At 34.5% G+C, this 18,383-nt stretch overlaps 2 protein-coding genes across 2 annotated transcripts; one reads left to right on the plus strand and one right to left on the minus strand.

Annotated features, from left to right (window-relative positions):
* Positions 1-44: 44 nt before the first annotated feature.
* LOC113235381 (heat shock factor-binding protein 1) lies at positions 45-2,447 on the minus strand. The gene is made up of 2 exons (XM_026471065.1): positions 2,290-2,447; positions 45-2,135 (listed from the first exon to the last, which is right to left on the minus strand). Exons 1-2 carry the CDS (start codon positions 2,386-2,388, stop codon positions 1,983-1,985), a joined length of 252 nt encoding a protein of 83 aa, XP_026326850.1. The 5' UTR covers positions 2,389-2,447; the 3' UTR covers positions 45-1,982.
* A 5,595-nt stretch (positions 2,448-8,042) lies between these two features.
* LOC113231533 (cell division cycle protein 23 homolog) lies at positions 8,043-17,722 on the plus strand. The gene is made up of 9 exons (XM_026465857.1): positions 8,043-8,063; positions 8,323-8,833; positions 9,032-9,217; positions 10,722-10,884; positions 11,517-11,696; positions 12,080-12,244; positions 13,119-13,365; positions 14,473-14,659; positions 17,076-17,722. The coding sequence occupies exons 2-9, from the start codon at positions 8,402-8,404 to the stop codon at positions 17,301-17,303; spliced, it is 1,788 nt and encodes a 595-aa protein (XP_026321642.1). The 5' UTR covers positions 8,043-8,063; positions 8,323-8,401; the 3' UTR covers positions 17,304-17,722.
* Positions 17,723-18,383: the final 661 nt, after the last annotated feature.

An 18,383-nucleotide genomic window follows, 5' to 3' on the forward strand; every position in this document is an offset into this window, starting at 1 on the left:
AATTTGACAATGATAACTAATTTGTTTATTAAAACATAATATCATTGATTAAAACTGATTTGATGTAGTTCAACTGTTTTTCTTTCATCTACCATTTTCCTCGCTATAGTGAGGTGAAAAGTTGTGTGTACTTGGTGTAACGAGCTGCCCTGTTGCTGCTGTGCAGATTGCCTTATTTTTAAGGGCCACTTCTATCTCCGACAACGGCATGTAGGGCCGAATCAGTCGACTTGCCTTGGTAGTAGTTTCCGTGTAATGGTATGTTCTTAAAAGTTGTATGTATCGCTCAGCAGCGAAGTTGTTTTGCGTCTCGTGACTTGAAACCCGCGCTAGGCTCAGAATTCTATTTCTAAATCACTTGCTTCGCTCGTGGTAGCACTTGCGTCCAACAACTTAGCAACCTTGCATAACAAATTTATAATTCGAACAGATTATTGCGTAACAAATTTTATTATTCTTTGTTGAACCAGGAGAGAGTGATACCCAATGACATAAATGTAAATCAGATTTACTTCCAATGATAATATTACATGTAAGTCTATTGATTTAACATTCATTTATACAACTTGCCCTTCTTGTGCCAGTCTGTACCTGACACTACACTTGTGATCAATACCAACCCCACTGAGTGTAATTGGATACAGCTCAACATTATAATACATAAAACTTAAGTCACCAACTAGAATAACAATTCTATATTCAATATTGGTTACACACATACACAATATTATTATAGGCTGATATTGATAATTCTTAGGAATGAAATAAAAATATTGATGGGACATGGTGTTTTAAAGTGTAGTCATCTACAATGCGTTTTTTTACATAATATATAAGATCAGTCATCTCTGGATCCTCATCAACACACAACACAAAATATGTGGGCATAAAAGACACAAAGAAATATCTACAAATAGTACATTTAATAATTACAAAATAAGATTACAAAACCCTAAATAAACAAACATATTTCTGTCACTTGCCGGTGCTAACGCTAACTATCAGTGAATAAAAATATAAAGTATGCCTTATTGTTGTTGTAATTACAAATTTATAGTAGTAGTATGTTAGGCAGAGTGTGAAATCTTATTCATTGTAAAGGGTTTTTTTTATTTTAGTCACCCCACAAGGTAACCTAGGTATTTAAATTACTTTGTAATAATAAGAACACATTTTTTGAAACATTCATCACTCAACTTTTGTGAAACATGCACACAGATATTGTCATTAACAATTTATATAATCAGGTGTAAGATACATCTGGACAAATGTGAAGAATAAATACAGTTATTTGAAACAATATGAGTGAGCCAGTCCTATTAAGGCTGTAAAAAATTACAATAGTCCTTTCAGAGACTTGTTATTGTAATAAAATTCCATATTATACTATAATTCATAAGAGTTACACTAGATTTTCCACATACTGCATCAATTCTAAACGTGCTTGTATCAATAATGCACAGTTGTTACCATATACAACATGCTTTTTATATGAATGGTACTTTAGAATGTTTTTATACTGGTGCAGTCTGGCAGTTCACCTGATAAGAAGTTGTAACCACCACCAAAACATGCAATATCATTAACAATGTGACAGCATTCCTGGCCATAGGCTTATGCTTGCAACTGCACTAGTTTTACAACCATTTCATCCAGAACACAGCAATGCTGCTCTACGTAAGAAATAGATATGGCAGTGGTACCTGAACTGGCAAAATCTGCACAGATAACAAATATCCCATCATGTCAAAATGGTAATGATTTATGAAATATTCTTACCAGAAAACTAGAAAGTATTTTTAAAAATATAGATAATTAAAAAACTGGTACATTACTTAAAAAACCTCAAGACACATTAACGTTGCAAATAGCTGCTTACATGCAACCATTCAACTTAACTTTATATAATGTATGTGAGATAATTTAGGCACAAATTATCTTTGGGTTATTTTATAAAGTGATAATTACTAAATAAGAAGATCCTACTTCTCATTCTCTATTCCAGCTTGTGTCATAAGATCTGTGATGTTTTTTTCAAGTTCGTCAACTCTGGTGCCCATTTCATCTATTCTGTTGATTATCTGGTCCGTCATACTCTGGAATTTATCCTGCATGTTCTGAAGAAGTGACTGCACCTAAAAGAGTAAATTTGAAATGAATACGACACTAATATGTACTCTAGTCTTAATATCAGATGTCAATTTCTATGTAAATGCATAGCCGTAAACCTGCTGGTAAGGCTTTACAATAGCAATACAATGTCGGATAAAATATAAAAAGTTTCCCTACATATTGTGTCACTTCCTGCATATTCTTGGGATCGTTTGCAGGGGTCGTGTAATCGTTTTCGGTGTTATTAGTCACAGGTTCTGCGTTTTGCTCTGCCATTGTTTTTATTTGAGAAAATCCCGTGCGACACTCTTTACGTGCGACTGCGTGAGCAACTGCCTGGATGAATAATTGGAGTGATGTTAAAAAGCACTTTGTAGATAATACAGACATACACACGCTACTCTATGATAAACGTAAAATTGACAAATCTTTTCCGTCAATCCGTCTTGTCAATTTTGATTTTTTTTTTAATTTATTAAGGCTTTGGCAAAGCCATCAGCCTAAACATGAAGTTTAATTTTGTTTCTGTAAACATGGCCGCTACAAAGAGGATAGGCAATTTGAGGCGGCGTGTTTGGATTGACTCGGGATTCCTTAAAACGGGCCGATACGGGTATTTTAGTTCCAAATTCGTATAATTTCGCGTTTTAATCTTCGATTAAGGCACAATAGCACTATCCTATTCCACTTTAAACTAGAATTCACAAAATAATTGAAAGTCAAAATAAAAACGACGCTTTTCCCTCCAAAAGGTCCAGAGCGAATCCTAAAAACGACACTTTTCCCTCCAAAAGGCCCAGAGCGAATCTTTGTCAATTTTGCCAAATTATCACAAAGAATGTTTTTTTTTATTAATAGTTTTGGCTTGGATACAAGTCTATTGAGCCATGTCTTCGTTTAATTATCGGGATCCTCAGTAATATTTGCCATTGTAGTTCTAAATTCTAATACATTATGTTTTCACTTTCTCCTAAATAACTTAGTTCACTTATTTGGGCTTATTAAATAGTTTTTTAAGCGGCGGGAGTCAATATTTATGTTTTACTTTCACTTAATTCACATTATCTTATATGACTTTGAACAGTAACTTTGAATTCGTAATTAATGGAAATTTCAGGATAAAGTCTCTTGTGATTTGATTTAAAATGAGGAATATAGTTCTAACATTCTTCATCACTATTTCTTTCTTCGTTTTTTCTTCATAATTTAAAATAAAAATAATCTTTGTAAAAACTGTACTGGTAACTTAAAAAACCCGCCATCTCAGTATGTGTTTTGCGCTTTACGGAACAAACCGTGTTACCCGTGTGTTGACTGTACTCTTGGGTAATTTTCCGAAAAATGTCAAATAATGGAATTTTTCCGGATATCTGAAAAGTTGTAAAAATATAATTCGAAGACTCGTATTATGTTCTACGTTTAGAAATATCTTTTGAATGTATAATTAGCGTGAATTATTTTGTAGAGCTAAAAGCATGTTAGAAAAAACGAGATTCGTACTTGGACAACAGTGAAAAAAAAAGAATCATAGGCATTGACCTACCACCAAATGGAAGTCGGGTCTAATACAAAAACCACGAAAAAATGTCCGAAGGTATTTAAACGTAGTAACATGTATGTACAGTTAAGAGTGCGTCAAGCTTGACACTTAAGGCTTAAATGCAACTCTATGCCGCTTACGAAGAACAGTCCAAAGTACAAAGTGTCAAGCTTGATGTGCTCTTGACTGTACATGTACTATGTACCTAACGAAATATAAAAAAACTAAAACATTTCATTTAAATTGTAACGTCATTGTGGTACTGCTTAATTTTGCTTGCATCAATGTAAGGGCTCAGAAACACCATTCAGATTCTACTGAACAAAATGCACCACTATTAACTTCGAATAAAAATTACTTGAACACAAGAGTAATGGAGCAGCCTTTACTGTAAATATGGAGAGTATAGACTGGTATCGAGTTTATCATAGTTGGAATATAGTAATAAGTGGTTAAAATTTAATTTTAAAAAAGCGCGGGAAACTTCTAACAAGGCGGAGGTTCTTTTTGTAACAAAAATTTTTTAACTTGATTTTTATTGATTGATTCGATCATTTAAGTTGTGTAGTGTAAATATTTTATAAGGTAGTATTCATTAATTGTATTTGTATATATATTGCTGTATATCTGGATAGTTTCGTAAATATTTTCTCTATGTGAGTTGCGCGACCGAACCTCCTGATATTGCTTTGGGGGACTTAGGCCCTGCATGCTGATTTTGATTCAAATCAGAATCGAACTGATCGGGTAGTCTTGAAATCAGATGGATTTCCGGGCGAGAAGATGAACCTGATTCCTATTATATCTTTCTAATTTGTGAGTTAAATTAACTATTGTTCCGATTTGAAATGTCAAAAGTTTCCGATCGGCCAGTTGTGAATCGCAATTATGCGCCTCGACTCGGAAGAGACGCAGTTTGCGATCGGGAGAGGCAATCAAAATCAAGCTGCTGATCTAGGTCCCCCTGTTGGTCACAATGTAACTATACCTGTCAACGAAAGTGAAATGGACACTGATATTTCAGTAAGTAGTGCCGATTGGTCTGTACAGTGAAAAAAATATTGCAAAAGAAAGAGGAAACATCACTGTAACACTAATGATGCAAATGAATTAGATTCACACTATGGCAGTATGGAGAAATTATCAAAAATAGATACCGAAAATACAATTAAACAACCTTCAAACCCAAAAAGCTCTGAAGAACCCCCTCAGGGACCTTCAAAAATTTTTCACACTGATTATGACAAAACACTGAACAAAGATTTTAAGACTTTCGTGGTTATTCACTAAATGATTATCACTAGTATCAGGTTTCTTACTAATTCGAAATATCGGGAAACGGAAATATCGGGAAAATAAAAAGAAGTCATACCGTGGTAAGAAACCTGATACTAGTGATAATCATTCACTGAACAAAGACTCTACCTCGGTTCCACAGAAAACACAAATTGGTCGGAAATAATACATTCTATCAGATGTAGCCATGATGTAGCTCCATATGAGGTACATGTACAAAGAATTGAGGTTTCTCCTAAACACGGAACCTACCTTCATCCTATTACCTTTCGCAATTTCTTAAAAAAAAACAGCTTTATAAATATTATCACTGGTAGTGTCAAGAGAATAAGTCGCAATAGATCTTAGAGAATGGAAAAAAATAAAGGAAAAATAGTCTAAGCAATAGATGTACTGTATCATTCTCTACAGTCAGAGATGCCAATGACTTCATTAAAAACAGTAAATTAGATGATTTTAAACTCCGTGCATTTATTCCTACATTCGATGTCACCAAATTAGACATAATCACTACAGGTGGGGTATACCAGCTGAGTGGACACCAAATTAGACATAATCACTACAGGTGGGGTATACCAGCTGAGTGGACACCTGAGGAAATTCTAAATAATGTATCTGTTCCATCGGGATGTGGGCAAATTATTAAAATTAGGCACCTTAATTTTAAAACACAGGTAAATGGGTTCACATTTGATGGTCAAGTAGTTCCCAGTAGAACTGTATACGTATCCAACTATTTAATGCTTTAATTTTTGCCGCTATGGTCATACCAAAACTTCTTTGTGGCTCTCGCCCTAGGTGCTATATGTGTGCTCAGGAGCATAGGGGCGAAAGCTGCAATGTTGAGGAAAGCTGTGCATTGTGTGTGATGTGTTCAGGGTATCATTATGCTACAAGCAAAACTTATCCAGAATGGAATCGACTAAAAGAGATTAAATTAACTATGTCTCATAATAGTATATCTTATATGGAAGATTGCAAACTTCATCGACCGGTTTCGTAAACTATATGCTGATGTAGTTTCAACAAATCTTACTCCAGTAAACACTAAAAATAATGTCGGACAATCCCAAAATTCTTAAGCCTATAAAAACACTATATATTTGAAACCACGCTCACCACCAAACGTAATGAAAGGGTACGATGAAGTAGCTTATCATGCTATTCTTTCAGATTACGATAATGCCTTCTAGATTAGCAAATGGTTGTGCATTATAACATCAAAGTGTAGACAGCTTAGACAATCAGGATATAATATAAACCATTATCACCAACAATATTTAAGACCTTGTTAACAGAAAATTCAGTCAAACCGTCCAACGTTGCTGTGATAATTGAAATACCTACTCACTAGTTTAATTGCTAAAAAGAATGGATCTAAAAGTTCTATAGTGGAACAGCAGGGGTATACCACCTAAAAAAGTTATCTAATTCATATAATTAATAACATAAAATTAATATTATTGCATTGTCTGAGACATGGTTGAAGCCAGTTATTTTACTTGGTACCTGGCTTTACATGTCTTAGAGAATAGATAATTGTGCTGGAGTGGTGGCCATACTTGTGAAAAACTCTGTTTCTTTTCATAATTTAAGATTATCTTCTCATTTTATACACAATATGAATGCAATAGGTTTAAAACTGGAAAGTGGAGTTTATATCATATCAACATGTCTATCTGAAGTGTGGCGTAATATTAAATGCTTTAGATTAATACAGCTTACCGCACTTTAAATCATTCTTTAAATCTACTTAAACAGTGATTAGATGAAAATGGATTAGAATTATCAGTTGAGAAAAGTAGCATAGTCTTATTTACAAGGAAACGTGTCACACCAGATATTAATGTCCTTTAAGATGAAACTCCAATTCAAATAAAACCTCACGTAAATTTCTAGGTGTCATATTGGACTCTAAACTTTCTGGTAGTCAGCACTGCGACTATGTTGTCTCAAAATGTGAAAAGGTGTTTACTGTAATAAACTGTTTGTTAGGGGTTTGGTTGGGTGCTCACCCAACTTCATTAAGACTAATATACAATGCTCTGATAAGGAGTGTACTCGATTATGGTGCATTTTTACTTCAAGGAGGTAACATAACAGCCTTTAAGAAGTTAGATTTAATTTAGTATAAAGCACTGACACCCATTTTAGGTACCATGAAATCATCACCTACCAATGCCAAGCAGTTTGAATGTTCAGAGCCCCTTCTTAGCTTAAGAAGACAACTTCTAAGTGGTAAATTTTTATTTAAAGCCTTTCAGTTTTGTCACCATCCTCTTTTCCATAAGCTACAAATTCTTGAAGAACATATATGTTCACTTAATGACCTAAATAATAAAGGTGCCCTAGAAAGAAGTCTTGATCTAGCAAGTGCTAAGGCACATATAGCGTCATACTTCATGAATAGGTGATCACCCAGTGCTGATAATACGTGGCAACCAGGAATGGCACACTACGTTGATTCACACATCTAAGTTCCCTAAGCGATGATGTATCAAAGTACCCCACAGGTGGAGCAGAATTGGACAGTCCTCATTTTTTTTTTAATCAAAATTTTTCAATTGTTCAATGCTATTTATATAAGAAAAGATTAAATTAGTGATGTTTATTAGTTACATCTTCAATTAGGTAGAAAAACTATTCATTATAATTTGATATAGTAGCCCAAAATTGCAGTTAAAAAAGTGCATGAATCTGCGTCGCTTTACCCTATATCGTTTATTGCCATGATTTAACTTCCACACCTCGACTCGGAAAAGACGCAGTTTCCGTTCGGGAGAGGCAATCAAAACCAAGCTGCTGGGAAAAACTTTTAACTGAAACCTCTCAATCGAAAGACAAACAATATTTTAAAGTACAGCCTCATATCCTAAAAAACCCTGGTTTACTCAGATAGAATGCAATAAAACAATTACTAGTATTATTGTACGAATGCGTCTTGACCATGTGTGCACACCTGCACACTTGACTAGATTACAAATATTGTGAATAACGACCAGTGTGAATGTGGAAACGATACGAGAGACCTCGATCACATATTCTTTTCCTGCCCACGCTACGATCGTATCGTTCCTCTTTCCTACCCGTCTGTCCTGTTTACTATCACATCCATGTACGTACCTACTATAATGTTTTATCTTCCTTTATCCTGTACAATGATATTAAAACATGATTAATATGTATATATTAATTTATAACCTTAACCTTGTTATATTTACAATACATATATAGCAACTCTTGTGATCCATTTTTTCCAAATCCTGCTACTTTTCCAATTCTTTTCCTGTTTCCCTACCTTTTAACTTGAAATTGGCAAAAAGTCAAAGCTCTATTGCCATAAGCCATAACATAAAAAAAATATAATTGATTAGGCCGGCGGCGGCGGGACGGTGAATTTAACTTTGCGTTGATATTTTCACCTTTTAATCCAAAATTTAATAAGGTTTAACCATGCAACCTTTATCACTAAACACTAAAGGCGATGCACAAATCGATTTGAACCAAGTTCGGATAGATATTCTGCACGGAATACGGGAATGCAGTGACCGTGGATTAACCCAAACCACTAAGTGGCTTGCTGAATTAAATTACGCATTGAGAGACCATAAAATAACTCACGAGGAGCCTAGCGGTGCTTACGACGACGGTATACTGCAAGAAGAAAAGGAATCTTATACGCTGGCAAAGAGTTACTTTGACTGTCAGGAATATGATAGAGCTGCTAATTTCATTGAAAATTGCACAAGTCCCAAGTGCGTATTCCTTCTCAAATACTCACAGTACATGTCGAGTGAAAAGAAAAGATTGGATAATAATGTAGACTTAGGATCAGAGAACACCGAGTCAACACAAGTACTGATTGACTTACTTTCATTTTTTAAGGTTTGTTTTTTATTTTATATGGTAACGGTATAAATAATAATAATAGGCAGAGGGTACAATAAATGCTTCTTTAACACTTTTCTTAATTGGAAATGAAACAATTTTTTCACATCTAAATCTTCGTTTCGGGCCCTTTACAGGTCCCATGGTCATGGCTGACGATTTTGATTTTGCTGATGATTTTTTCCTAATTTTCAGGCCAACCGCAACAATCTAGATGGGTATTTACTCTATCTGGAAGGCGTAGTCCTAAAGAAGTTAGATCTTCGAGGGCAAGCTGTAACCATCCTCCAAGCAGCAATAGCTGCTGCTCCAACTCTCTGGGCTGCTTGGGTAGAACTGGCAGGCTTAGCCAATGAATATGAAGCATTGGATGCTCTACAAGTAGGTTATAATTTTTATTGCCTTCTGTTGGGGCTTAACTCATACAAGTGCTAACCCATACATTACACTAGCCAAATGGGAAAAGTGCATCTTCCTTTCCTTGAAGAATTTGCTAATACAAAATGGTGTTAAGGGAAATTCGCAGTAAAACAGGGTTGTTCTTTTTGATGTGTGGCCAGCCTGGTATTATAGATATAGATTTCTGGTCGCCTTAGGGTCTCAACCTTGACATGACTGCTACCAGGTATATAATGAGGTACGATTGAATAACAAGGTAAATATTGTAATGAATATGCTGTATTTGTGTATATTAAAAACCCTCAAAAAATTATTGCATAAAGAAATGTGACCTTATCTTTTTTGTGAAATAGTTGTCTAAAGTTTTATGGGTCGCGTTTTGTATTGATGTGTGGAAAAACAAAACACGATCGACATCACTGTCTAGGTTTTCTAGGATTTCAAGACCTGAATAAATCTTAGACAACTCTTCCACAATTGCATTTCATCATAATACATTCTGAACTGTCACTTCAGATTTATGTGGTCAAATCAATGCATCCACATAAAGCGGTGTAATTTAACATGAAATTTGAAAATCATGTTATAACTAAATCGCGCTATGCGGGGTCGCGCAAAGCGGGGTATTACTGTATTCTATGACGTACTTGTTTCTGGTAATGATCATCATTGAAACCATTGATAATTTGCTTATCTAAACTGGACACCTTTGAAAATAATTTCTGTTGAAGACGTGCACCATAAGTTATTCTCACAAGGAAAGTGATTGCCTAAATAAGCAGTTATTGCATTGTACTAGCACTATCGTAAAATGGAGACATCAGCATTCCATCCAATCTGTACAGTCAACAGCACATCAAGCTATACACTTTTGTCTGAATGTCCCTCTAGAGCAACAGAACAAAGTCTGTCAATGTTAAGCTTGATATGCTGCCATCTGTACTTTTTCTCATTGGAATGTGATAAATTTGAACAAGTGAATTAATATTATTTATTCCTTTATACACAGTTCATAACAGCAACCTTGCATCGTACAAAGTTTTCATAGTTTTTATATAATATTCTTTTTCTAAAGTTTGGAACGCTGCCTATTACGTATATGTATACTCTTACCTGGCTCCAGTATGGAAGTATCATGCGGGATCACAGTATCAAAACTAAGGACCTTAGAAATTTTATTTTTGTTAAATTATATGAAACTTACACAGAAGATTTTTGAAAACAGTTTCCAGCCGGCCATAGATTCTAAATTGTGCATCCTAGACACACTTCTCTTTATTTGAACTTGTTAAAAATGATCCTCAAATTTTAATTAACCCTTTTTTCTACATCCCAATTGTTATGTTTTTAAAATATCTCCTTCTAATATTAATATATAATAAAATACCGGATATATTTAAAACTGATGACACAACCTTAATGTTAATTAAAAATAACTACTAATGAATGAATAAATATATAAATTTCAGTCCTTTAATTGTTGCAGCTCCCAAAACACTGGATGATGTACTTCTTTGCTGCTCATGCATTTGTGGAGCTAAAACTCTCTGATCAGGCCCTTGAGGCATATACAGCGCTGGCTGCAGCTGGGTTCCATAAAAGCACTTATATTACTGCTCAAATGGCCATTGCTCATCATGACAGGAGAGGTAAGACTTACAAATCTTCAAACTACAATACAAACATTAATACTAGCCCCAGTATGTCATGATGTGTTACAAATTTTTTTTTTATCTTATTTTTAATAAGACCTGTAACACTTGGGTGTCAATGTCGGCCTTGTGATGTCAATCCCTGTGGGTTATGTTGTTCTACTATATCGTGTCGCCTCGTAGTGAGAGACAAGACCTCACATACGTGTATAGAGTTTTAGCCCTCTTCGTCAATGGTTCACCCAACACGACATTTGACTCCCCAAATATCCCCTAATTGAAATGGCTTCTCAGAGCCACATTCACTGAATGACTGAAAGAAAATCTGCTAAAAACCTTAAATGTAAAGCCTTAAAATATAAGGTAACATAACAACCTTGGGTTCGACTTTTTAATTATTTAACTTAACTTGTGTCTGTATTTCATTCAGAAATAGTTTTGTGATTTACACAAACATAATTTAAATTTTAGTGGTAAAAGTTGTAACATAAAAAGTACTTAAGTTTTAGTCAAAATTGTAAGGTTGTTTTGTCTATTATGAAAGCTCATATTGTGTAAAAACTTTGTGAAGATTCAAATATATCATCTTTATAATACAAATAATTAACTTAAAATGTTATAAATTCCAGATGTAGACTCATCATTAGCATTGTTCCGAGAACTGTGTCAAGTTGACCCCTACAGACTGGATAATTGGGATGTATATTCTCATCTATTATATTTGAAAGAGAAGCGGATGGACCTCGCCAAACTGGCCCAGAGAGCTGTCTCCATTAACAAGTATAGAGTTGAAACTTGCTGTGTTATAGGTAGGACAGACAGCTGTTTACATATTCAATGTAATCTGATTTACGAATCCAAAATACCGCTGTAATTTGAAGGAGATTTTAATACATTTATATAATGAAAATGTATGGAACCCACTGGAGTAGTATAATCATATCTTTCTATAAGACGACTGAGAGCTGACATATTTACAGCTCGGCAAGTTAATATAGAACTTTCTGTGGTAACACTGATAACACAGCTCTTGTTGCACAAACTGACTTAATTTTCTTAACCTCGTGGTGAAGTGTCACTGTAAAACCCGGTGAATGAAATTTTATTCATTACCATGAGTTCCGCGAATAAACGCGTCATCGATTCTTCTTTACTTTAAAAAAAAAAAAAAAAAGTAAAATCTATTTCCCAGGAAACTACTACAGTCTAAGAAATGAGCATCAGAAAGCAGTAGTGAACTTCCAAAGAGCACTAGCTTTGGACCCACAGTATCTTTCAGCTTGGATCCTCATGGGGCATGAGTTTATTGAACTACAGAATTCAAATGCTGCTATACAGTGCTACAGACAGGCTATTGGTAAGTACGAGCAAAATAATCGTTTTAATAAATAAATCAGAAGAACGGTCAGAGAGCCAGAGGAACTTATTTGTTCTAAAGAACTTTCCTAAAACAAAAAAGGATACGAAGTGAAATTGAATACGTATCTTCTTATAACGACGCCGTACACTATTAATTCCTGCCATTGTGGTGAAAGGATTTGCCAGTCGCCATATGGTACTCACCAATTGTTGCCCAGGTTACACCAAACGTATAGGAAATCGTGCGGAGAGGCTCCTTTCGTGCACCCCATTTACATGTGCATCAAATAAATAATTAAAACTAAACACATGGTACGTCAGTGAAAGAGTGACTTAACTTACATCTGTAAAATTTTAATGAGTTAAAAGTTTTGTGTTTACTGCTACTAGCACATTTGAAGAGCCCTTGAACGTTATACTATTTCAACAAGCATTCCGCCTTTTACGGAAAAACGAAGGAATGCGTACTTGTTTCCTCGTAGAAATCGCATTATAATACTTACAACCTTGCGGGACGTCGTAAACAGTAACTTTTCTTCCACGACTATTAATAATTCATCACATTTTACTTTCATACAAAAATTAAAATATTTAAATAGATCGCTCTAAATAGTGAACGCTCTGCAAAATGCAGCAGCGCGGGTGGGGAACGTCGGGTAGGACACTTGCACGTTTGAACTTACCACCTACACATCTTAAAAATGCCAGATAGTGCCAAAAACTTAAAAATGTATGTTTGCAAAAAGTTATGTAACAAAAGATGGTGTTTTTGATGTTAGTAATATAGTCCTACCAGTTTGTTAGTATTTATCAAATAACCCTGTATTTATAATTGTTCTACGCAATTTTCTATTTCAAAATTATTCTTACAGACGTAAATAGAAATGATTATAGAGCTTGGAATGGTCTTGGCCAAGCATATGAAATACTTGGTCTGAACGGGTACTGCATATATTACTATTCGAGGGCTGCACAGCTGAAGCCCGACGACTCTAGAATGCTAGTCTCATTAGGAGAAGCTTATGAGAAGATGGATAAAATACCCAACGCCTTGAAGTGTTACTATAAAGCTCATAGTACAGGAGATATTGAGGGCATGGCTCTGTTCAAATTGGCCAAGTAAGTTCACTTTTGCATTTATGTGATTAAACTTGTTGTTATAGGAATAGATTATTTGACAAAAAAAAATACATTTTTAACAGCTGCAAAACCAGTAGTTTTAGCATTTACAGCTACTGAGAGAATAAGACTGCTGTGAGAATTTATTAAATCTGTTAGTGAGAGGTAAACAACCTTAAATCCTATTGTCATTCGTTTTTTATTTAACATGTTTTATTTGACCTTAAGATTGATTTTAAATGTCTAAATAAGAGCCTCGTTCTCTAATACAGTAGTAAAAATTATTTATTGGCACCTATAATAGTACATTGTATTGTACATAAAACAAATACAATATAAATATGATTCACAAATCACAACACAACAATTGTATTGATTTGACAAATGGCGGTTTTTTTTTATATTCTTCCATAGGAAATACGACTCGAACTAAAATGTTGTAAACAAAGCGCACACGCATATAGCCGTGATGGATTGTAAATAAAAATTAGCAAATTTTTTAAACAGTTTATAATTAAAATCAATAATATTATATAATAAAATATATAAGAAATTCTTAATAATAAATAAATATTTATTGTAATATGTGGCTGAATTATAATTAAATTTCTGTTTTTATAACATTTTAAGTGAATGTTTTAATTTTGAATATAAGTTACCTAGCTTGTACTTGAACCTGATCTATGTAAGGAAGTATGTCGTGCCACAAATTATAAAACCTCCTTACCGACCATGGCTCCAATGGAAAGAAAAAGGCCGGTGGGCGTGGTCGTTTTATTTGGGGCGTTATAGTCAAGTTAGCCACCATGCAATGATACTACCATGTACGAGCAAGTGTGATGAAAAGGTTCTTTACCTGTCACCTACAGAAATATGATTCATCTAATTCCATATTGTTAGTTTTTAATGCATTTTATCGTTTTACTATTTAATATACATATAGCCAAACGTAACTCCGTTATTTTGAATTACTTTTCTACCCTACGAAGGTGAAGTTAGGACTGACTTTTGTGATAGATTTTGTCAGTACAAATTTATTCTGAAATGTTCTCCACATTTTTTCAAAATGAAGTTTCAAATTTAACTCGCCAGCCTGTTTTTTGTTAGATTATACGAGAAATGCAACATGCCGAACAGCGCAGCAGCTGCGTATACGGCGGCGTGTCAGGATCCTGTGAACGCTGGCAGCAAGGAGTTACCAGTGGCGCTGCGATATCTCGCGCAATATTATCTCCGTTTCACATTACTGGACCGCGCAGCTCACTATGCCTATAAATGCTTGGAGCATGAGAGTGTAAGTAATACAGGTGTAGATTTCGGCTGTTATTGTCATAAATAACATAGGTAATCGAAATTTTTAACGAAATTGAGTTATTAACGTAATCTGGAATCGGCGAAACGAGATCTGCAAGCGATTTTTTTAAATTCTTATTTAGTTTCTTTTATTGTTAAGCAAAATCAGCGTGATTGACATTTTTCAAAGAAAAAAATAATGTCACCAAAATGCAAAATGAATTGCGGTAGTGGATCCAAAACTCGAAAATTTCGATTATTAATTGCCAAATTGTAGTGTCATCGACTCGACATTTCATAAACAAACTAAGTGATTTGAAACCTACAAAATTAGAAAATGGTTAAAACATCATCATCATGTTGGACACGTTATTTTGCTTGATTATTAATATAAAGATCGAACACAAAGAAAAATTTCTTCAACCTGATGGAACTTGAACCCACGACCACGCTGTACCGTAGCGTTATACCTACTGAAATTACGGTCACATGGGACTTATCAACTTATGTCTCAGGGTGACGGGCGCAGTAGTAGTGCCCCCCAGATCTTTGTTATTTAAAGAGTGTGAGAGTTTAGAGAGTGGCGCTGCAACTGTTATGGACAGGCTTGTAGCTTGCCATCAGGCGCCCTACTTGTTTGTCCCGTCAATTCGTATTATAAAAAAAAGCTACAGGTGTGTTTTTGTTAGAGATATTTGTACTGGTGTTTTGCCTTTCAGCGCCGTAGGAAGTGCGGTGAGAAGGTTTCTAAACTAAATCTCTCACTAGATGTCACTTACTTTTAAAAATCTGTGAATTTTACGAATATTTATCAATCTAAAATTGGTTTTGGCGAGAAATAAATTTAGAGACAAAGCTTCTTTTGACTCGCAGGCTATTTCAGGAATAAAAACGTGTCCTGTTAATGAAATTAAGTAATAGTGTAGCGCCATGGCCTAAGGCTCAACCCACACTGTCGACATGTTATGTTGACATGTGTGAATTAGACGTTATATGATATGATGCATTTCGACATTCAAAACATAAACATGCTTATTATCTTTATCTAACTACTGCGTGCCGTCGTAAACCAAAAGAGATAGCATTACATTGGTCTGTGCCAAACACGGGAATCAAAAATAATACGTAACGTCATCTTAAATGCCAACTGTGTTCATTTCGCAGTACATGTGGTACATGATGCGGTAATCAAGGGGAAGTACATCAAATGTCAAACAAATCAACATTGTATCAAAGACCTTCATTTATTCGTTTCATTTCAATCAAATTTTAACAGAACTTTGAATGTAACTAGATTACAAGATAATGCAATTCCATCATTAGGTTCTTTGGTAAATAATTCTATATTTAATTTAGATTCAACAAGACTCATTTACTAGGCATTCTCAGTTCGTGAAAACAAAATTATCCACTCGTTTCCGATTTTTTTCCGCTGACGCCTCTAATACTAAAAATTACTATTTTTAAATAACAATGACATGTTTATCCAACGTTGCTGGGTGAAGGCCAATACCAACGTGTGGATAGCCTATTTGCCTTGTCTTGCCATCGTTCGGTGTCACTCGCCTAGCTGACCGAGTGCAGGTGGACGCCAACGTGTATAGAGTTCATTTGGCGCTTATCACAAATCAAAGGCGCTCGGCCAATAGCGTTCACACGTTTATCCGTCTGCATATGAAATGCATACTGGATATTTAACGCAATTCAAAAAACTTGCCACAATTAACACAAAACAAAGAAAGTACATATAATTGTAAGTCAATGATATAAATTAACAAATTGTCATCTTGTTCTATAATAATAATAATCAGGATTATTCGCAGAAATATAACAAGATATTCCCAAATGGAATATTGATCTACTTTAATTAAATGTTTTAATCGAACTTTGATTACAGTAACCTAAAGAAACAAAAAAAAACAGTTTCAACATTTAAGCCATACATTTGCATATCGATAATGACTTATCGATAGATTATGGTACAACACAAAAGAAATCCGCCATTTGTAGCGTTAAATTTTTGTTTAGATATGCACGTTCATTCTGTAGTTAGGGCAGCTCCTTTCCTTTATTTTTTTCCCATCTTATATGCAACATCTGTGCCTCTACCACGAGTTTACTGTGACAGGTGTCGCTAGCGACCGGCATAAATTACTTCACTATTTTGTATGGCAAATGTGCTAGATGATGGCAAATTACACAGCTCCCTGGCACAAGAAGAAACAACATTTTGCATACAAACATTTTAGGCGGTAACTAGCCATAACTGTCATCTCATGGTAGAGACACTGATCCGCTATTTCAGAGAAGTCCCCATTGTAAGTGGTGCATGTTGATGTAGGTTTTAGTCATTGGTACTGTCTATTAATTTAATTTATATAACTACAACCTCTACAGTACATAATTCTTTATTTCAGATAAAAGAAGCTGGGAAAAATATTTTAAAAACTATATCAGAAAAGCGGCTCTCGGCACCATCGTCGCCACCTGCTACCCTTCCGGACTACTTGCCCGAAGCTATAAAAAGCGCATCAATAGTATCAACGTCACATGCCACTCCAAAAACACCATTGCCCAGCCTCAATGCCACCCCTGACAACTTTTCGACTCCAGTATTTTCGAGAAATAATAAATATAAAATGTGATTAACCTAACACTTTGTAAATATAAAGTTATTTTAAAGGCTGAACCAGTGTTTAGTGAAAGCAACTGTTTCTAAAATAATAAATGCAAGAATAGGTACCATAACTTATATTTTTTATGAAACTCATAAGTAAAATTAAAATGCATTTAATTTATTTAAAAAAATGTAATAGTGGTTAAAATTTACACCTTTTTTATACAAGTTAACAGATCTCAGTGCTGAAATAGTAAAAAAAAACAATTACATTCAACTAAATAAATAGTCAAGTGCGTTAAATATGAAAATAAAATTGTTCAAGTTAGCTCATTGAAAATAAAAAATTACTGATTACAATCACAGACGAAGCAAATAATAGTTTGAGAGCTTTTCCCACATATTGGGTACTATTAATGAGGATAAAAGACTTTGTTCCATTAAAACTACTGTATATTAAAAGTATGAAGGCGCTCACTACATCAAGCAAGGCGCATGTAGCTAGGTCTCTTTAGAATACTATCAAGATGGCAAGCATATAGTGTTGATCATTGACACGGTAAATAATGATTTATGCCAAACGATCACACAAAAAGCTTGTTAAACTTCTAAGTAAGAAGCTTTCAAAAAATTAATAAAGATTACTTGGTTGAATTTTGGCGCTACAAACACACTTACTCGATCTAGTAACAGCTTACAATCAAGTAATGAAGTATTGATCAATATTGATTTACAAACACAAACAATAACAACAAACATAACGATGTGCAAACCTGCTAAATTCTATTCAGTACAAAATAAGTAAATCAATTAGTCATACGGATAAAAAAATACCGCCAAAAAGTTCTAATTAAATTCGAATTCGATTTAATTTATTAGGCCTCAGAATCAACAGAAATTTCAAAAGGCTCACCTATTTAAGCGTGTTACGGATCAAATTCAATTACAAGCTCAAATTATCACTTTCCTAAGATAAGTCCTATCCCTCTAATAATACGTTTTTATTCAGAGTTTATTGGTTCATTCCTGACACTACCTTTCATATTCTCAGTACTCAAGTCGCTAGCATGTTCCTAATTACACAGGGCAATATGTAATTATAATATTC

The sequence above is a fragment of the Hyposmocoma kahamanoa genome, unplaced genomic scaffold (assembly GCF_003589595.1).
Source record: "Hyposmocoma kahamanoa isolate Upper Pololo Valley unplaced genomic scaffold, ASM358959v1 102, whole genome shotgun sequence".
NCBI lineage: Eukaryota > Metazoa > Arthropoda > Insecta > Lepidoptera > Cosmopterigidae > Hyposmocoma > Hyposmocoma kahamanoa.